Consider the following 22539-nt stretch of genomic DNA (forward strand, 5'->3'; position numbering starts at 1 on the left):
ACTTAATTCTGTCATAAGTTTTGGTATGACATCTACCAATTGGGGCGACTTCTCCAACCACTCTGGGGCGACTTCTCCAGATACGTGGGGGCGAGTTCTCTGCATACCGACGTAACTTAGAGTAGTGCAAGCGATGTTTAAATGCACTTGCTTTCTGTCTCTGTCTCAATGTTGTTTCATATGGCAAATATTGCTCATCAGTATCGTCTAGTATACCTTTTAATTTTATCACGCCCGCCATTTTCACATAATGTTTGTCTGAGGTTAAGAGGTTGTCAAGTCACGTGATCGGTAGGCGGAGCGATCTACCTTCTGGCGTAAGGTCACACCCTATAATCCCTAGTTATTGACCAATCCTGTGTTCCATCACTCAAATTCTGTCCAATAAGGCCTGCTTTGGTTTTATCCAATACGTTTTGGTTTCAGGTGATAATTAGTGACACAATAAAACTGAGAACCATTCTCTCGGAAAGCGCATTGCCTTTTATTAACTAAGCGGACAGTGTAACAGTGCAGATTAGATTTCTTGTGCAGAAAGTCTTCATCGACAGTTAAATATCCATCTACTTGTATATCAGATCTAGAATGAATCAGTCTGGACATCAGAATTCTCCGGCATGGGGTTCTCCGGCAGCTTGGGGCTCGCCTGCTGTTGCACAGGCTAAGCTCCCCACCCCCACGCCTCATCGGCAAAATGCAATTCTTCCCGCTCCTCCAAAGCGTGTTCCTTCTGATCCGTTTGTGTACCCTGGAGCTGCCATACAGAGAAATAATTGTGAGCGACGACAGATTCCACATTCTCAGTTAAATAATTCTGGATGTATCCCATCCAAAAGTCCAAGGAATGCACATTTTAACACTCCTGGGCAGAGTTCATCCACAAGACTTCGACAGCAGAGGAGCCACTTTTTAACCCCTCCATATCATTTGGGGCCAAACGTCGGACACAGTTTCAGAACTCCAAGACATGTCGGACACAGTTTCAGAACTCCAACAGACACCGGACACAGTTTCAGAACCCCAAATCAGTTATTCAGTTCTCCTGTAAGATCTAACAGTGGTAGACAGTCATTGGGAAACGCAAATCATAAGCAGGTGGGTAAACAAAACATTTCTTTGTGAATAATTGAGCATTTTTATTGGTAAAGAATATAATATATGCAATGCGACTAAGATCAAACATAGATGACACTTAACATGCTTAATATAATTGTACATTATTGACAGGCTTGTATAGTTCAGGAACACATTATATACTTGTATATCAGATCTAGTATGCACCAGTCTGGGCATCAGACTCCACATGATTGGTACCTCCGGTTTTGCCTTATACAGTATGCAGCGGGTCCGTTATGAAATGCAGCCAACCTTGTTTTTAGGAAGCATTTACCTTACATGGTACAGCAGACGTTGATTTGATCCCATCATATGTTACAAATTCAAACCAATCCATGTTCCACCAGTACCAAATTGCTTCATTATTGGATAAAATAAAGTCATTAGTGGCAACTGTGTTGTCATCGAAATGCAATTTTTAAGAGTTAGTGGTTAGTAAAAATAAAAGTTAGCCCATAAATGCCATATTCTTAAAATTAAAAGAACGGAATGTGAATTTAATCATTTTTTATATACAATTATATGCCACATATTGCAGACATAAATCTAAACATAAACGGCTTTAATATTTTTTTTAAATTTAAAATTATCATCTAAAATACCAGTGTTGTGACTACATTTAAAAGTGTAAGTAATTAACATACTTTTTCAGTAATTGTATTATTAAAGAAATAAAAGATGGAAGGAACCATATACATATATGCATATGGAATTAAAGTAATAAGTAAAATATTCCAATAAAGTTGTGATTTTTTTTTTAACCAAATAAGTGATGAATAAAAAATAAAAAAATAGAAGTATTAGAATGTTTTCAGTTTTACTGTTTTTAAAAATAGAATCTATTAAATGAATTGTATTTAAGTAAAAATAGGATGAGTTTTTTTTTATTTTTTGCTAATAGTAAACTTTAGATTGTATTAATTATTTTAATAACCCAAGTGAAAACATGCAAATTAGTTTAAACTATATACCCTCACTTATCAGCGCTTTCCAAGTTCACCATGTCATTTCAGTAAACAGCTGGACCCGGTAATACAGCTTTATTACATTATTTTATTTGTAGGAAAACTTAAATTCATTTTTCTATTTTGTAAGTTAGCCAATACTATCTTATTTCCTAGTATTATATTTTCCCTTCTTCAGAGTCCCGAGTTTGGTAAATCATGTAATCCAGGTGCAAGCAATCACATAGAGAACTATTATAATCCAAGTATGGTCACAGATCCGTGGAAATTTTGCAAACCTGTTGTAAGATTATAACAGTCAACCTGATGTTTGTGATAGTACGAAATCTTCATCACAGTACATTATTTGGAAAGATCGACTTTTAAAGTATGGGGAAAAAGTGTGACAGTGTGTTTAAGTTACTGATGTAATTTACCTTGTTCCTTCATCTCAAGTCACACATCAGTAGAGAGTGCTATTATTGATACTTTTGAAAATTATAGTTATTTACTGGAAATTTATTGAAAAATGGTTGTGCCATTTATTTTATATCATGCCATCATTTGTAATGGAGCAAAAGAAGAGGGTGAAGAAACATGCTTCAAAGCGACAGACATAGTGAAATCCTACCGATTTTGTGAATGAAATTGTTGTTTAAAAATGTGACTTGTTTTATTTAGGTGTGATCAGTAAGACTGTGTTGTGCAGGTGGATTTTTTGGGACAATGTTTGGAACTTATGGTATGACTTGATAAGTTCAAAATGTAGTCAATAGAAGCATTTAAATATGTTTGTCATACACTTTGTTGTTTGGAAATTAAGGCTTTAAGAATATTGATGAGCAGTTTTCTTATCAGACAAAAAGCAGAACCTTCAGAAATAATACTTCGTTTAACTCAGGGAAGACAACCATTGCATGTCATTTATTGGAACATGTTGCAATAATCTATTCAGTTTCTTGAACTGATATTTATTTTGATCATTACCATTTTATGGAGAAATGTTTTGCTAGAACTCTGATAGCTCTAGGCAGAGATTTTTTAATAAGCGAATGGATTTTTAACATAACATTGCTATTTACAGTACTTGTATTTGAAAATGTATTTGACTCATTAATACTGTATTTTCCACTGTAGGTTTCTATTATTTCTTCAGCTAAGAGTAAAGGCAGTAAATTATTTTCTAAACTCTGTACTTATGTGCTGTTTTCTTTTAAATGAATTTTAAATATTTTATCTTGTTTATTCATAGAGAATAGGTTTGTCCAAATATTTTCTGCTGCATTGCCAATGCCATGTCCATCAATAACTCCCTCCCACGAGACGTGTTCCACGCCAACTCTGGCATTAAAATCACCAAGAATGATCAGCTTGTCTGACTTTGGTAATAAAACAATCACAGCTTCTAGATCCTGGTAGAACTTTGGCTTTGGCTTCCTCCAAGTTGGTCATGGTTGGTGCATAAGCACTAATGAGTGTGGCTTGCTTTTTTCCATGTAAGGGTTGTTTCAGCATTATTAGCCTTTGGAAAGATGGAGAGCTTATTCACCAAACTCCACATGGCTTTGCTGGGTCTGTTGACCAGCTGGTGGTTCCTCCATGTAATCGGCAATGTCCAGTCTTCACATGCAATTAGTGACAATCCCTAACTCACCAAGGGTTTGAGACCTGCCACTTATCCTCAAAATGGTTTCATTGGCCAGTCATAGCCATTGCCCATGGTGTGGCTGCTGTGCATGCTACAGCCTCTTGGAGCCACAGGTGAGAGCAGAGCACCAAGTGGGGACCAACAGTGGACTAGCTACCCCCAACTGAGTACGACTGCTACCCCCACCAGAGGTACTACCCCTCCATGAGCACCCCTTACAGCACATATAACATACTAAGCACTTAAAAGTGCTGGGAAAAACTGGCTCAGATAGAAGAACAAATCAGTTTTTGGTTTGTTTTTGTTAAATAATTTTTACCATGTGCATGTGTGGGTCAGTGCTAGGGTCAGCAATGAGAAACAGGGATAGACAGCTGAATGGAAATACACATAATTTTTTTTACTTCTATACCTATGCTAAGTAATTAAAACATTACTTTCTGTTGTCTTTGGTTGGGTTTAATGCCATTTTTCAGCACATGATAGGACATACATGGTGGATAATGTAACTGGTGGAGGGAGAACCAAGGAAACCCTGGAAAGAAGCACATGCTCATGGGAAGCTACTGGCAAGCTTTCTCCCATACCCACATTAGCCAAGCCTGAGAATATTTTACACATCGGTCTGTTCTCCAGACTACTTTTGGTTCCCTCTTTCCAAGCCATTTATGTGAAACTTTATCAATACCAATGCCTTCATCATTACCCCATCATCACATACTGATTGGTGTGAATATTTTGAACTTCAAGTAGGTAAAAGTTCAAATGAAGAGAAAGAATTTTACGTTTTAGGTGATATAAATAGAGACCTTCTCAATGATCAAATAAAAGTGAATTGGATGAATTATATGGCTTCATTAGGTGTAGAGCAACTAGTAAATGAACCCAACAGAGTAACATTTACCTCTAAAACACTATAGATCATATTTATACCAATACAAAAGAAAATGTTTTGGAAGTAATGGTTCCAAAGATTGGCATAAGGAACCACTTTGCAATATTTCTAACACGTAAAGTCAATGGCAAATCAACAAAAAGTAATATCCATAAATCCATTAGTTTACATATTGAGCCTTTCAAAACTTTGATACTGTTAAATTCCTAGAAGATCTGAAACAGATTCTATGGAATATAGTCCAAATCTCTGAAGATATTGATGTTTTAGATACTTGGACAGATCTGTTCATCAGTATAGTGAACATGCATTCCCCTTTAAAAACACACAGGATAAAGAAAGACCACCAGCCAGGCTGGAAATCCCCAGAAATTTTAGAAGCAATAAAGGAAAGAGACCAACTAAAATCAGTAGGAAATCAAAACTTAATAGTTTAGAGGAATAAAGTTAAGGAAATGAGATATCAAGCCAAACAAGTGCACTTTAAAAAAAAGTGCTGGATGAAAACCAGAGTAATACCAAAGCTATCTGGAAAGTCTTTACAGGGTTTGGTGCAGGCAAATGTAAGAGTAATGCTGAAATTTTATCCCTCAATCATGAGTGCATTTATACTGATAATCCAACTGACATCTCAAATATTTTTAAAAACTTTTTTGTTCAAATCGCTGAACCCAGAACTTCATCTGATCATCTGGAACATTTTTGTGCTAAAACACTACCAAACAATATAAAGTTTGAAATTCCTGAAATAATTCCCGAATTTGTGTTGAAATATATTTAAAAAAATGGATGACTGTAAAGCTACAGGACTTGATATGATTGGACCAAGGCTACTAAAGGTAACTGCACCTGCAATTGTAGTGAGTATAGCTTTCATTTGCAATGAAAGTACTAGGTCTAATAAATTTCCACAACATGGAAAACTGCCAAGGTTTTACCATTGCATAAAGCAGGAACAGAAGATGATGTAAATAACTACAGACCCATCTCAATCCTTCCTAGTCTCTACAAATTACTAGAAAAACTTGTACATGACCCTTTTCTCAACTATTTCAACACTCATGATAATCAGTCTGGCTTTCACCAGAATCAGTCCTGTGAAACTGCACTTGTATCTTGGATTGATAAATGGCTGAAAGCAGTAGGTCAAGGAGAAATGGTAGGCACTGTTATGGTTGATTTTTATAAAGCTTTTGATCTTGTAGACCATGAAATTTTGCTTGAAAAACTAAAAATCTATAAATGCTTAACTGATAGAGTGTAAAAAGTATCTTTAAATGGTCAACTTTCTGAAAATAAAAATAGTAATTGTGTAGTACCACAAGGCTCTATCCTTGGACCTTATTTATCAACAATTTACCTCTTAAGATTGGAACTTCAAATTCTTCCATTGACCTTTATGCAGATGATACTACACTGTCTGAGATTGGTAAAACCAAAACAGTACTTGAAAATAACTTACAAGATGCTATCAAGAGACTTCATGTATGGTGCAAGGAAAACAGTATGATGATAAGTACAGAAAAAACGAAAGCCCTACTAGTTACAACACAACAAAAATGAGCAAGGCTAGATAGCAACAAACTTCAGGTTCTATTTGACAATGTGAGCCTCAATATGACCTCTCAAGATATAATTCATGGTGTATTCATGGATAAAAATCTAACTTGGTCTATTCACATTAAACACATTTCAGAAAAGGGTAATTCTTTGGCTACTGAGGAAAATCAAAACATACATTCCTCTTCATTTTAGGGTCATCTTTTATAAAAGTTGTATTCAGCCATATCTGGACTACTGTAATGTTATTTGGGGTAATACCTCTAATTCAAACATAACACTTTTACTCCAAAAGAGGGCTTGCCATTTAATTCTAGATCAGTGTATAGACAATTTTCAGGATGCAATGAATAATTTAAAGGTTTTTACAATTCATGAAAGAATATTTATTAGAAGGGCCAAATTGATGTATAAAGTATCCAGAAAAGACATTCCTGTCTATCTAAGCAATATCTTTCACCAAAGAGATGCTGATGGTACTCCAAATGTAAGGTCCATAAGAAGAAAAAATTACATTATACCAAGGCCAAAGAAGGAATTGTTTAAAAACAGTTTTCAATATACTGGTCCACTGGTATGGAACAACATTCCCAGTAACATAAGGCAGGCTCTTAGCATTTCATCTTTTCATAATCAGTGTCTTAAATGGATGAAATATTTAGAAAATTGAACAGTTCTAGTACAAAAAATACTGCCTGCTTTTCTGTAATTTTGCATCATTTTCATTGCTGAATTTTTCAATGCAGGATGATATTTTATGTTTTATATATGTTTATGTTTTCACTGATGCCTTTGCATGGATTCCAGGCTTGATACTTTGAATTTTAAAATTACTTGATTATTTAGTGTCATGCCATCATGTTGTATATACTGTATATGATGTACATGACAGATAGAAGGCCTCAAAGTAGATTAATTCTGTAATTAATTGAGTTACCTTCTCTAAATAAAGTCATTGTTATTGTTATTATTATTATTATTATTATTAATCCCTTAACCCAAGAGATCGTTGGGACACCATAGTTGACTTTACAACTGATTCACTCCATCTTTCCCTGTTCTCTGCTGCCGTTTGGGAATCTCCAAATCCCATGCCTGTCCACAACTTAGTGTTGTCTTCCCATCTCTTTTCTGTCTGCCTCTTCTTCTGCACCCTCACACTGTGCCTTGCGAGATTGTTTTTGCCAGTCCAGATGATCTTGGGACATGACCATACAACTTCAGTTTAGACATTTATTTTTTACAGTAGTCAAGAGGTCTTCATAGAATTTGATGGCTTGTTGCATCCTGTTGTGGGCATTTTCATTGGTTACATGGTCAATGTATGAGATGCCCAAGATCTTGTACTAGCATCTCATTTCAAAGGTTTGAATCCTTTGTAGATTTGATGTGAGCATCCATGTTTCACAGGCATACAGAAAGATGCATCAGCTTTATTTTGTAACCAAAAGCAATGTTGATTTCTTTCCATATTGGTCTCAACCTTGTTATTGCTGCTGTTGTCTGGGCAATCTTGCAGAGTAGTTCTGGTTTGGAGCCCTCATCTGTGATAATTGATCCCAAGTACTTGAAGCTTGTGACTCTTACCTGCTTCTGTCCACTGACCTTTATTTCTGCACTGATGCCATTGGTGTTGTTTGTCATCAGTTTTTTTTCTTTCAGCATTAATCTCCATACTGTATGCTGTGGAGGTTGTGTCGAGAAGCTCAACCAAGTTGTTTTTCATCTCCTGATAAACCGTCAGTATCATCTGTAAAGCGAAGGTTGGTGATTGTTCTTCCTCTGATGCTGACTGTGCCCTTTTGGTCATGCAGGAAAACGTTGAAGAGTGTAGGTGACAGTATACATCCCTGTTTGACTGTTATTCGAAACCAATCTCCTATGCTGCCCATTGATGAGGACAGCACTGGTGGCTTTGTCATAAAGGTGCTCAACAACCTGCACCAAGTTTGAGCTGATGTTGTACTTCCTTATAGTTGCCCATAAGGCCGCATGCCACACCCTATCAAAGGCCTTTTTGAAATCTGTAAAGACGTACAGTATCTGCTGATGTTGAAGGTATTTCTCGCAAAGGAGTCTGAGATTGAAGATTTGTTCTGTGGTGCTCCTGCCTGCCTGGTCTTCAGCAGTAATTTTCTCTGCTTGAGGCTTTGGTCTGTTGAGAATTATCTTCAGCATGACTTTGCTCATGTGACTGATCAGACTGATGGTTTTGTAGTTTTGGCATAGCAGTAGGTTTCCTTTCTTGGGGAACACGATGACCAGGGATTGAGTCCATGTGATGGGCCATTCTCATGTCTGCCATATCTTGTTGTCAGGACTGTGAATATCTCTTCTTCTCCTGTTTGAATGAAGTCTACTGGTATGTTGTTAATGCCAGCTGACTTTCCTTTCTTTAGTGAACTAACTGCAATTTCTAGTTCTTCATGATGAATGGGGTTGTCATCAATTTCTTCTAACTGGGGGCTATTTATTACTGCTGGATCTCCTTGGGTCTTATGATTGTACAATTATGAGCAGTATTATGTCCATCGCTTGAGGATCTCTTGATCTTCTGTGAGGGTTTTTCCTGATTTATCTTGGATGGTGGTAGTTTTCCCTTGTTATGGGTTGTGAGATCCAGTTGATATGCCATTTTACTGTCTTTTCTCTTCATACGGTATTCAGTTTTGCAGCATTGTCTTTCTATCCAGGATTCCTTTGCCTTTTTCATACTTTTCCTGATCATGTTGTTTATCGCTCTGTATTTTCTAGCTCCTTCATGAATTCTTTTTCCCTTTATCAGTTCTCTTTTGTTGTATAGTTCAAGGGCATCTGTTGTGATCCAAGGTTTCTTTGTTCAATGACATTTGCCAATGATCTTGCTAGCTGTGCTAGTCACAGCTGTGTTGAATGTGGTTATTAAGGACTCTAGGTTGGTGTCTTCACTGTCCAGGGTTATCAAAGGTGCAAATTTACCACCTATCATTGCTTGGATGCTTCTGCAACTTTTGGATCTTTAATTTTTAAAGGTCAAATCTGATTCTTGGTTGGTTATGCTTTGTGATCATTTTTAGGTGGAGGCAAAACGTTGTCATTAATAAATCATGGTCACTTCCAATATCTGCTCCTGGAAAACTTTGTGTTCTGGCAATATTCAGTCCTATGCAGAATTATTTTTTCACCAAGATGTACTCACTCAATCTGGCTGTGATGTTGTCCATCTGGACTGTGCCAGGTCCATCTTCTAGATGCTTTGTGAGGTCTGAACATGTTGGCTAGCACATGATTGTTGTAGGCAGCAAGCACTGAGAGCCTGAGTCCTCTTTCATTTGTTTTTGCATTGCAGAAGGGTTCACATGTGCGTTGCCAGTTTGTCTGTGAATCAGCTCCCACCTCTGCATTCCAGTCTCCTTGTGCAAACTTCTTACAGTGAGTTGTCAATGACATTTTACAGTTGGTTGTAAAAATTCTCCAGTTTGTTGTCATCATAGTTAAATGTGGGTGCATATGCCTGTATGATTGTGATGTTGAAGGGAGTCACCCTCAGGCGGATGGTAATGAGACTGCTTGAGACTGGGCAGCAACCCATAATGCTGTTAACAGTGCCCTTGTGGACAAGAAAACCAATGATATGATTGTGTTTGTCCCCTCTTCCACTGAAGAAAACTTATGCCCTTCATCTGTTGTTATTTCACAACAGTTTTTTCCAGTTCACTTCACAGAGACCAATAATGTTCCAGTTGTACTTCTCCCACAAATCTTGATCCAATGGACCTGTACCAATGCCTTACACTATAATAACAACAAGCCCCCACCCATGCAGTGATTTCTTATAAAGACTTGCAACTCCCAGATTAAAATCACTCATTTGAAGCCAAAACAGTGCACGTCTTCCTGCACTCCAACACTCACCCCATTGGCCAAAGAAAACGTGTCAGGTTTCACAAGCCTTTCTTTAGAAATTGTTGCCTTTTGTTTGACCATTTTTCCCACGAGCTGTTATTAAAAGTCATGGTCATACAGAGTGCAGGGAACTCACAAAATGGGATATGATTGTGTTTCTGCTTTAGAATGCTGGAAATTCCCCATTAATTGCCAGATCTACTTGTACTTTACCACATTTTATATTATAATTTTATTTGCAACATTCTTGTAATCATTTGGAACCTTTGAGAATGAAGTTTTCAATTAGATAATAGTTTTTTCTTCAAATGATAATTGTGACCTGAGGTCAGGTAGGGAGAACAGTAAAATAAATATAGAGGTCAAGTAGAGGAAAATATAATCTTGGTTATCTAGAAATTATTCATTTGTGCTGTAAGATCTGAGCAGATTAATTTTTGTATTGTTGTGTCCAGTATTTCATTTTTTTCTGGAATGTATTTATTCAAAATATTTATTTCAAGTGATTTTTTTGTGGAAATACAAAGTGTGCAAAAATAACATTCTTGAAAATAGAGTCCTGGAGTTTATAGTGAAATTTGAATAAGGCTATATTCTTGGATTGCATTATTGTGATTCAACAAAAGAATGTTGGCAAATCACCACAACACAGGCCACCACAGGTACATCAACACTTCCAGACTGCAAAGATTGTCTCCCCTTGTTACAACAACTAAGTGTTTATATTTTAAAAGGTATGGCTATGTTCAGATTCTAAGTTATAAATTAAGTCCTAGTTCCTAGGGTCATGGAGATAATGAGGATATAATGCTGGTGACTTGCCCTTTATGCTTAGAACGTGGTCCTGAATATGAAGTCCAGCAAATAAGTAAATACATGAAATTTCATTCACAGCATCTGGTCTGAAATTAGATAGATGTCCACAGTGTTATGACATTGGATAGATATCCACATTATCTGGTCTAACATTAGCTTGATATCCACAGTGTCTGAGTGTCCGATATGACATTAGATAGATATTCACAGGATCTGTTATGACATTGGCTAGATATCCACAGTGTCTGTTATGACATTAGCTAGATATCCACAGCATCTGGTATATGTAGAATGCAATAAACCAGTTGATTCCAATTATAGCCATGATGGACTTGACTTTAAGTATTGCATCATCTTATTATTCAGATGTTGGCATTCACTCTTTTAGAAATTTACCCCTTTGCAAAAGTACATAACTGGATTGGAACCCGCATGAATGGTCATATTGACACAGGCTTGCACTTACATAATTCTTATTCTGCTTGATTGTTCATGAACTAAAATAATGCTCCTTGGACATCCCGCATGGCACCATGATGGCCAATTTAAAAAAAATGTGCAGCCTTCTCCAGTGTATGGTCATATCAGCATGGGGTTATGGATGTTGGTGTTTCTTAAGAATATTAGAGATTGTTTAAGGATGGAAAAACAGACTTGTCTTCGATGATCAGTTCCATCAATAATAATAATTATAATAATTAAAAAAATAATGATGATGATGTCATTATTTTTTTACTTTTATTTTCAAAAATTACTTTTGGATAAAGTATACTATCTGTACAATATGATGACATTTCATGTTTTATACAATATAAAAGGTTTTCTCTTTTAACATGGGTGGGCCTAGAACAAATTTTAGAAAGGTTACACATGTTGCAGACATTGAATACTATGCGAATCTATTTATTATGATATTAAACCAGAAAAATGTTTTGAAGAAAAAAAGATTTGAAAAAAGTTTTTCTGCATGATCAGTCTTAACTCTTGGTCACTTGTGCTTTTTACTATTGCATCCATTAGACAAGGACTAATTGCCCCACCAAATATTTCCAGAGATAAAGACTGACTGCCCAACCAAATATTTCCAGGAATAAAAACTGACTACCCAACCAAATATTCCCATAAAAAGACTTCACTACCAAATAAATCCATAGATAAAGACTGAATACACCAAATATTCCTATATATAATGATTGACTACCCCACAATATATTTTGATGGATAAAGACTGACCGCACCAAATATTGGCATATATATATAATGATAGATAAAGACAGACTACACCACCATATATTCCCAATAAAAGTGCGATTTTACTCAAAATAATCTTTTGACAGCTTACCCTGGTTGCAACTGAAAAAATAGCAAAACAGAGACATTGTTTTATGATGGAAATTCAGTACTTTTACAGACCTGAATTTGGAAAATTCATTGAAATTAGAATGTGACTCTTTGGTACAGAATTAAAAGTACAGGATTCAAACACATATAGATCTTGAGAAAGCCAAGGTTGTGTCTATAACTTATAAATATATGCTTATTCATGAGCATTCAGAAATTCAAAGTTGTTGAATTTTTAATATCATGGTGTTTGTTTAGGTTTGCTATTGGAACTGAATTAGTGCTATGAGTCCTGTATAGATACAAGTTGTCATATCAACATGGAATATTCATGAAAAGACTTTTTCAGATCTTTAGTAGGTAATAAATGAAATGCTGCCACTCAGACATCCACTATGGCAGCCATAATGTTCCTCTTGAAAATGTTTTTAGCATTCCTTCTAGATGGCTAGTCATATCAGGATTGTGTCAATTGCAAAAGGCCTTTTCTGATACCTAGCTGGTACTAAATGGAACTTGTGCTAATCTGATGTACAATATTGCCATCATGGCAGCCATCTTCGTTGTCTAGTAATTGTTACTCCTCCAAGATGTAAGTCATATTAACATGGCGTTTTCACCAGTTGACTGTTTATGACATCTTGTTGGCCCATAAGCAAAGTGATGCTGATCTAACATCAACTACAGCCGCTAATTGGAAAATCTTGTTATCATGGAATAATACTGGAGTTTAACACTTAGCAGTCAAAGGGAAGACGTGGTCTTATTTTGAATTCAGGTAAATTCGTTTTTGGGCAGTAGAGCATTAGTCCCTTCAAGGGACTCTTGCCACTGTTTGGCAAAAAGTTAGTACCAGAATTCATGCATTAGTGATAGGGTGGTGTTTGCTTGGCCTTAAAATTTATGGTTCATTGCAAACATAAAATACATGAGAAATAATTCACAGTATTATTGTCAGACATGTATTTATTCTTGAAAATCATGTCTTACTTAATTTAAGTTTGTGTATAACATTTGCAGATGGACTAAAATATTCCTCAGACTTTTCCTTCTGTACAAGGATCTAATATATTCACTACGACTTGTATTTTATCTTAATTCAATTCTAATGTTATATATACATCTGCCAAGTTTTGTGACAATTCCATGCATAATTTACATTTCAGCTGAAAACCTCTGGGTGCAGGAAGATAACGGGATCTTATGCCCTCACCATTGTGGATTTGGATTCAGCCAAGAAATATAGTGACATGAATACCCAGATCATGTGCAAGGAGGTTGACTTCTTTGCATTAGGATTAATTTTCCTCCATCAGAAGAAAGATATATGCCTGAAACTCCTATAATTGAGAAGACAAAATTACTGCTGCAGCTGCGGTTGTATGTAAGTATTATTAACTATTTTCTATCAATTGCTCTGTATCATTATACAGTGTACTTAGATTCTGCTTTTTAATTGTCATTTTAGATTAAATGATTATATATCATTTGAAGGTTTGCAAACTGTGTTGGGTGGGATGGATGGGGGGTGGGTGTTCTATTGTCAAGATGAAGGTCACAGCTCAGTATGTTAACTTTTTCCTCCTAGTTTCCATTCCACTATAAATTTCAAGCTGTTTTAGCTTTAGTGATGACATTTGATAATGTACATCATCATTAGAAAGAGTGATTGCCAGCTATTATTGTAGATCACATCTTCAGGGTCATGACATAAGTTTTCATTATACTTTCCATTCAAGTCCATTTTCTGTCACACTTTCCATTAAGGTCCATTTTCTGTCGCACTTTCCATTAAGGTCCATTTTCTGTCACTTTCCATTGATGCCCATTTTTTGTGACGCTTTCCAGTCAAGTCTATTTTATGTGACACTTTCCGGTCAAGTCTATTTTATGTGACAATTTCTATATCACACTTGTCATTCATGTCCAAATTTGGACACTTTCCATTTGGGTCCATATTCTGTCACACTTCGCATTCATATCCATTGTTTGTGACACTTTCTTTTCAGGTCCATTGTCCGTGACTTTCCATTCAGGTCCAATTTGTGTTACAACTTCCATTCAGGTCCAAAACTCCAGAGTTGTTAGGAATTAGTGGTTAAAGTTGTGTTAAGTATATCTGTGTAATGTATATATATTGTTTTTAAAAAATAATGATTTTTGTAAGGGTCATTTAGTTTATGACATATTTGTATGTTGGGTATTCTAACATTATAGAATGCTTTTTAAAGGTGAGGTCATGTCATGTGTAGTGCATGACAGTTTTCATTGATAAAACTCTTCCTCTTTGATGAACATTAGTAGCCATTATTTGCATCTACTTTTAAAAAAAATAATTTTGCATTTCTTCTTTGATGTACATGTACATAGGTGGCCATTATTTGCAACAAATTTATTTTTGTATTTTGTATTCTTTGGTGTCTAAATGCAACTGATGTAGTCATTCATGAGGCATTTATTTTTAATTTCCTTTATTCCTACAGTTAGTCACTGAAAAGGACCCTGTATTACACCTCATTGCAGACAAATGTTGCATATATATATATATATATATATATATATATATATATATATATATATATATATGAGGGATCTTATGTGTAGACTGCTCTCTGGGACAGCCAAAGAGAGGCCCACAGTGGAGGAAGCACACAACAAATCATAAAATATAGGTAATTTGGATGCAAAATTCATTTGACTTAAATAATTAGTGCATGAAATATAGGTAACATGTTTTTTGTGACTAAAAGTAAGGAAAATGGTTTCCACACAAGAAAACAAGTTCTCCACCATTTGCAGGTATCAGACTTTATAAATAACATACACTTATGGTAAGGAAGAACCCTTTTGGTTTTTGGCTCAATAGGTTAAAGGTCAGGGTCACTGACTGAAAGGAAATAATATGTCTGCACCTAGAAGGAGTTATTTACATAGAAGACTATTAAACATGTGGCAGCATATACTATATACACAACACTCTTGTTGCATATGGAAAATTTCAGACACAACTTGTGAAATCAGGGTTTTAATGTAAGCATTGATTTATACAAATTCTTAAGCAGAACATAGTAAGTAAGTGTGTAGGATGTGTATATATTGATAAATTATTCTTATAATAATTTAATAGTAATAATGTTGAATAATTTGGAACTAAACAATTGACAAGGAACACCAGTAGCAGGCACAGCCCCATTGATCCACAGAGCTATCAGTTTACAATAGATAAAGGTCAGCTGGTAATACAGCCAAGTTGTAGCTCATCTGTATACACCCTCAAGTGGGTCAAGGTGCCAGTGAACCAGCTTTATTTGCCCAAATCAATCAGTAGCAGTCAGGCCTAATAAATGACCACATGCTGAAGTAGAAACTGCAGGAACAATTAAACCCCATTCTGAAATGGAAATATTGGTTTGGGGTTCTGTGCAATTGCCAGCATCAGTTGCCATTACAATCAAGCAGATGGTTGCCATGGATACTCATTAGGGCATAACAGAGACTGGTGTGATGGAGTCATTGTAACACATTTTTAACATCTAGGGCTTCAACATAATTAACAAGATTAGGTAAGCCCATCAAGCATTTAATTTTCCAAAATATAAATTTATTTAAATAAAATGTGAAACACAGGAAGTGAAAGAAATAAAAATGACTTACAGTGTATGAATTCCTAGAATATTACCCTAAACTGTATTATCAATATCACATAAACTGTCCAAAGGTATTCCAAATGAAGGCTCTAATGTGTTTATGTGTTAAAGTACTATCCCCACTAAAAAAATCTGTTCTAAATCCAAAAGATTTTACTGCAGGGTGATCTATTGAAAGCAGAATATCCTTGAATAGTCTACACAGTCTAATAGAATTATTTAAATATTCAAGTCCTTGAATATATTCACATAATCCAATAGGTAGTCGCTGTTTAAATTAAAGATTTTCCGCTCTGCTAAATCCATTGAACAAGTATAAATAAATCACTATTCCTTGTCAGTGATGCTTGCAAAGCTGGTATTGACTGAAGAATGAAATGGTACTTATTTAATTCTCTTATAAAGCCACAGCATATGCATAGAATCAGCAAAATCTGAATCGCAAAAGGCATTCTCAAACATTAAATCCCATTATTTTAGAATAACTCAACAAATTACATGCATGATAGCTTTACAGGACAAATGCACATTCTGTTTCACAGGTCGTTTATGTGACCTCCATTAAAAGGAGGAAGTGATATGGTTATTCATACATTAATAAATGACAACTCATTTATGAACAAAATGGGTAATGAGTACCCATATTTTTTGCATGTATTGAAGTCTTTTCATGAGTTAGGGGAACATACCCCCCTCCTTTTAGAACATTTTAAAGAAAAAAGAAAGAAAAAAAAACGCAAAAAACACCAGGCAAATGCAACAAGAAACCAGCGATGTAAAGCAAGCAGGACCGTTCCAGAGCTCTCCTTGCCACTAATGACAGCCAACCATTCAACTGTAAGGGACCTTTATGGACCCACAGATTGAGGCCAAACTATCAGGGTTTCTTGAATCCATAAAAGCCTGGGGGAGGTGGCACCATCCCCTTCCCCAGGAACAACTAGCAGGCTGCGGTGCAGTCAGAAAAAAGTGGTACATGCACAATTGTACGCACGCCACTATAATTAAACTCAGCAACAAACAACATGAGTTAGGGGTTATGTATTATTTCTTTGCATATCTTAACATACTTGTACAAGCAGTACCAGAACTATTATGTGTAATGTTATATAAGTCTTAATAAAATTGGAACTTTTATTTGCTTTCTGTTATTTTATTTGTTCATCTGGCATCAAAACTCTGGCCAGTTTGTGCCAATAATCCAACTTTCCATGTTAGAGCTTTCAACCACTTGCATATGTACTGATATCACTTTTTGATGTTTTAAATAAATAGTATTTGTAGAATGTACATACATGAACTGTAAATTGCTTTGTTGAATGTGCATACTGTAATTGTATTGTTGAATGAAAATACTGTAATTGCCTTGTTGATTGTACATACTGTAATTACTCTGTTGAATGTACATACTGAATTACTCTGTTGAATGTACATACTATAATTGCTTTGTTGAATGTACATATTGTAATTACTGTTGAATGTACATGCTGTAATTACTTTGTTGAATGTACATATTTTAATTACTCATTTGAATGTACATACTAAATTACTCTGTTGAATGTACATACTATAATTGCTTTGTTGAATGTACATATTGTAATTGCTCTGTTGAATGTACATACTGTAATTGCTTTGTTTAATGCAAATACTGTAATTACTTTGTTGAATGTAAATGCTTAGCTGAAAAATTATTTGTGCCTCCACAGTGATGGCATTAGAGGAATATTGCTTTGCTGCTGTCATGCCATTTTCAGTCAGTTGCTCTGTCCATAGATAGACCATATAAAATATGTCCATATGTCTGTTCAAAGACCATATTAAATCTCTCTCTCCATTTGTCCATATGTCTGTTCCAAGACCATCTTAAATCTCTGTTCATCTGGTTGTTCAAAGACCATATTAAATCTCTCTGTCCATATGTCTGTTCCAAGACCATTTAAAAACTCTGTCCAAATGTTTGCTCCAAGACCATTTTAAATGTCCATATGTCTGTTCCAAGACCATTTTAAAATCTCTGTCCAAATGTCTGTTCCAAGACCATTTTAGGACACATGGTATGAATTACACAGAAGAACTGTGAACCAGTCTAGAAATGGGTGAAGAAATAGTAGAGTATTTACAGGTTTGGTGGTCCATAATTGGTTAATAATGAAAATTAAAAGTTTAGGAAAAATATCTTTTGAGAGCTCATCCTATATGTAGTGTAAAAAATTGACAAATTTCTACTGATGCAATTTTAGCATTTTTACAGGCTTGACTCAGGAGTACTCAATACTGAAAGTAGCACCTGATTCATTTGGTGCAGAATCAATAACACGCGTTTCATGCACATGTATGTAAACAAAGTGCCGCGGGTCATATGGTGTTCTCCACACATAAGCTTGCACCAAGGTTAGATGTGCATCAAGAATTATAGGTGTCATTATCAGCACCCATAAATTTTAAGTTACTGAATTTTGAATATGATAGTGTTTCCATATGTTTACCATTGGAGTTGAATTAGTACCGTGAGTCCTATAACATTCTGTCCATATGTCTGTTCCAAGACCATCTTAAATCTCTCTCCATATATCTTCAAGTCTGTCCATTATGTCTGTTTCATTTGAGAGCAATTAAACAATGATCATTTTGACTTGGAGCCATGAGAGTTTATGCACTTAATCAAGGTCATGAGCAGATGACTTGATGAATCTTACTAGCCATAAAATAGTCCTTACGATGGTCATGAGCAGATGAATTGATGACACTCACGTGCAATTTTACATGCCTTATCATGCTAACAAGCTGATGACTTGATGATACAAACCATTGTTAACAAGTAGATGACCTAATGACATTCACAGGCCATTTTACACGCTTTATCACGGTCATGAGCAGATGACTTGATGACACATGCCATTGTACACAATTTGTCACAGTCATGAGCAGATGACTTGATGACACATGCCATTGTACACAGTTTATCATAGTCATGAGCAGATGACTTGATGACACATGCCATTGTACACAATTTGTCAGTCATGAGCAGATGACTTGATGACACATGCCATTGTACACAATTTATCACAGTCATGAGTGGATGACTTGATGACACATGCCATTGTACACAATTTATCACAGTCATGAGTGGATGACTTGATGACACATGCCATTGTACACAATTTGTCACAGACATGAGCGGATGACTTGATGACACATGCCATTGTACACAATTTATCACAGTCATGAGCGGATGACTTGATGACACATGCCATTGTACACCATTTATCACAGTCATGAGCAGATGACTTCATGACACATGCCATTGTACACAATTTATCACAGTCATGAGCAGATGACTTGATGACACATGCCATTGTACACAGTTTATCACAGTCATGAGTGGATGACTTGATGGCACTTAAAGGCCACTGAGGAATTTATCCTATTTTACACATTGGTGAACCTTTGGACTTTAACCATTGTAAGAAAAGCACAGCATGAATAAGTAAATGTCCTTCAGGCAGACAAATCAAATTTGGTTGGCCTGTTGGTACTCTCATGCAGATAACCTGGCAATATCTTCTAGTCAGGTGGCAAAGTGGCCTAAAGTTTTTGCCTGTACTGATCACTACCATCTCACCTCTGTCTGCATGGGTTCGAGCCTTGGGCATGGCTTATTTGGGTATGTGAGAAAACAGCCAGTAGCTTCTCATCAGTCAGTTCTTACTGGGGTTTTGCAGGGTTCTTTCTCCACCAGTTTTACTGTCCACCATGTATAGCCTATCATGCACTGAAAAGTGGCATTAAACCCAAAACAACATCCTCTAGACATTATTTCAGTTGTTAGTTCTGCTAGTCACAGACCAGAAAGGTTTATACCATGGTTTGTTGTCTGTTATCAGCCTGTCCATCCTTTAGCACAAGTTTGTTATTGTTGGAAGATAACCATGAAACTTTATACACACATTTATCCCATAGTCTAGTTGATTCTAATGAAAATGGTGTCACATGGACATCCTGACCTTATTGACAGTCTTATTGGAAGTACACCTGATTGGTTGGTCATATATATGTTAATATCAGTCATTTTCATAAGAGTTTAAAAGAAAGTATTACATGTTTGATATTTCCTTTAATGTTATATAATCTGGATGTGAAAACTAACATCCTATATTGTGAAAATCTTACACATCATGTCAAAACTAACTTCCTATACTGTGAAAATCTTACTTGTCATGTCAAAACTAACATCCTATATTGTGAAAATATTACATGTCATGTCAAAACTAACATCCTGTATGGGGCCCCAAGTGGCCAAGTGGTCCAAAGTGCTCTCCGTTATGGATCACCTCTGTCTGCGTGGGTTCGAGTCTCGGATTCAGCCAATGTGGGTATGTGAGAAAGCTGGCCAAAATCTTATCGTGGGTCAGTGGTTCTTTCCGGGGTTTTCCCAGGTTCTTCCTCCACCATTAATACTCGGTGCCATATATGACATGTCTATCGTGTGCTGAAAAATGTCGTTAAACCCTACAACAACGCCAACAACAACAACATCCTATATTGTGAAAATATTACGTGTCAGGTGGTATGAAACAAACAGGTATCTGACATGTTCTTTATAACCTCAACCACTTTCATACATGTGTTAAAAATATACATCTCTCCACTATATAAAGATTTTGATATGTTCCTGGTTTTCAGACTGAATTATAATACGGTATTGTACATTCATTAGGGATTGTGGAATATGAGTTACTTTTTAAAAAAAACATAGTAATATGAATATCAGTTGTTGATTGATGCATGAGTTATGGTTCTTTACACATCACAGATAAAGGACTAAACCATAAACTAACTGAAATAATGTAAAAAGTTATGATATTTATATAATTACATCATTTTCCGATTTTTTCATAGGCATTAGGAATCAGCCAAACCTACTTATACCACTTCATAAAAGGATGAAAACGAAGCTGTTCTGTCACAGAGTCCATGCACACAAGAAAGCAAAAGCAACAAGTTCGCAACCTCTACATGCAAGGAAAGCAAGTGTGTTTTTGAGCAAGTTACAGGTCGTTCAAAGAGAAAAGGAGTGTAGATGTCTCGTAGACCGCAGCTGTCCACAAAGTACTTGAAAGACGTGGATTTAGGTATTAAATAAACTTTATATGAATTTTTATTAATGTAATTGCTGGTGGTATTCAAAATATTCAAGAGATCAGCAATGCAGATTTTGATGTCGAAACATTTAGAGAGAAAATAATGTCAAATTTGTTACAGTTACAAAACTCTAATTAAGCAAAGGGATATAACGCTGATAACATAAAAAAATGCAACTTTTAATGATATTATTTTATGAAATCTGGTTATAAGGCAAAGGATGCACATATTACATGGGTGTGCTTATGAAATATGTCAAATAACTAGGTGAATTTATTTAAGATGTTGGAACTAATTTGAATAGTGAACATTAAATTTGACTGCCAAATATGGCAAGGTAAATTTTTAAAGACATTCTCAAATCTATTAATTTAATAATCATAATGTTAAAGACATATTCGCTAGTAAAACAATTGGGTATCTACTACCTCTGGATAAAAAAGGAGTAAAATATCCATCAAACATTTTATTCACTAACCCTATTTGTACTTGTGCTTTTCTTTTCTTCAGTATCCCATTGTCTTTCTCTTGACAGATATAGATGAAATGTTACTGGATGAAGATTCATGGCAGAGTGCAATGAAGTGACAGTCCAGTACCATTCTTATTTATGTATTATTAAGAAATTTAGGGAACAAGGCTGCCACATTGTCCACTTAGATGAGACTTGGATTAATACTCACCATGCAGTTAAGGGAGGATAGGTGGGAGAAAATCATGCATCCACCATTACCCTTGAGTCATTTTGTAAAACAACTGGACATTTTGTACCCTCAGGGAAGTGCTCTTGACTGATAATTGTTGATGCTGGCACATCACATATGGGAATCATACCAGGCAGTAGCCTTGTATTCGAGTTCAAGACCAACAAAAATGATTACCATGGAAAGATGAATGCCAAGTGTTTTACTGAGTGGTTCAAGGAAACACTTGTCCCAAAACTGCACAGGAACTCAGTCATCATAATGGACAATGCAAGCTATCATTTCCAGCTTGATCATCAGTGAAAAGCTCAGAGTAGCTCAAGGTGTAAAGCTGAAGTTCAAGCCTTGCTTGATAGAAGCAGAGTTTATTATGATCTTGAAATGTCTATGGATGAGTTCTTGGGGTTAGTAAAGATCAGCAAGCCTAATCCAAGTTACATAATTGATGATCTTGCAGCTTGGCATGGTTATGAGGTGCTATGTCTACCTCCCAGGCACTGTGAATTAAACCCTGTCGAGTTTGTTTGGTCTGATGTAAAGGGCTATGTTGTCAGGAACAACTCTTCCTTTATAAAGGATACCTTATAACCCTATACAGCCAGATCAGAAAAAGAACTGATAGGGCTGAATGACAAAAAAAATTGAAAGTCATGTAATCAGGGAGGTAGAGGAAAGGTTTTTGGGAAGTTGATGGCATCAAAGAGGAGGAAGTAGACCCAGTAGTAATTGAACTGAATGATAGTTATACAGATGACACAAACTCTGAGGACACATTTTATTCCTGTGACAAAAAATTGGCGATTATGATGACCTCTCTGATGCTATCGGTAATGACACCAGT

General features: G+C 35.8%; 1 protein-coding gene across 3 annotated transcripts; it reads left to right on the plus strand.

Annotated features, from left to right (window-relative positions):
• Positions 1–313: 313 nt before the first annotated feature.
• Positions 314–22413, plus strand: LOC149776610 (uncharacterized). 3 transcript variants are annotated; one of them, XM_089941107.1, is made up of 5 exons: positions 317–1095; positions 13372–13589; positions 14689–14877; positions 20752–20984; positions 21530–22413. In XM_089941107.1, the coding sequence occupies exons 1-2, from the start codon at positions 586–588 to the stop codon at positions 13549–13551; spliced, it is 690 nt and encodes a 229-aa protein (XP_089797233.1). In that variant the 5' UTR covers positions 317–585; the 3' UTR covers positions 13552–13589; positions 14689–14877; positions 20752–20984; positions 21530–22413. The 3 variants fall into 3 exon arrangements, with proteins under 3 accessions (XP_089797234.1, XP_089797233.1, XP_089797232.1); XM_089941106.1 differs by having other exon boundaries at positions 20752–22413; XM_089941108.1 differs by lacking the exons at positions 13372–13589; positions 14689–14877; positions 20752–20984; positions 21530–22413 and adding an exon at positions 2260–2728 and having other exon boundaries at positions 314–1095.
• The last annotated feature ends 126 nt before the right edge of the window (positions 22414–22539 follow it).

Source organism: Sinohyriopsis cumingii, chromosome 18 (assembly GCF_028554795.1).
Source record: "Sinohyriopsis cumingii isolate HCF-2022 chromosome 18, ASM2855479v2, whole genome shotgun sequence".
NCBI lineage: Eukaryota > Metazoa > Mollusca > Bivalvia > Unionida > Unionidae > Sinohyriopsis > Sinohyriopsis cumingii.

Excerpts from the sequence above, each read along its gene's own strand:
- LOC149776610 (XM_089941106.1), top strand. The coding sequence starts at position 586 with ATGAATCAGTCTGGACATCAGAATTCTCCGGCATGGGGTTCTCCGGCA. Across the intron at positions 1,096-13,371 it reads GAAACGCAAATCATAAGCAG|CTGAAAACCTCTGGGTGCAG; the intron begins GTGGGTAAACAA and ends TTTACATTTCAG.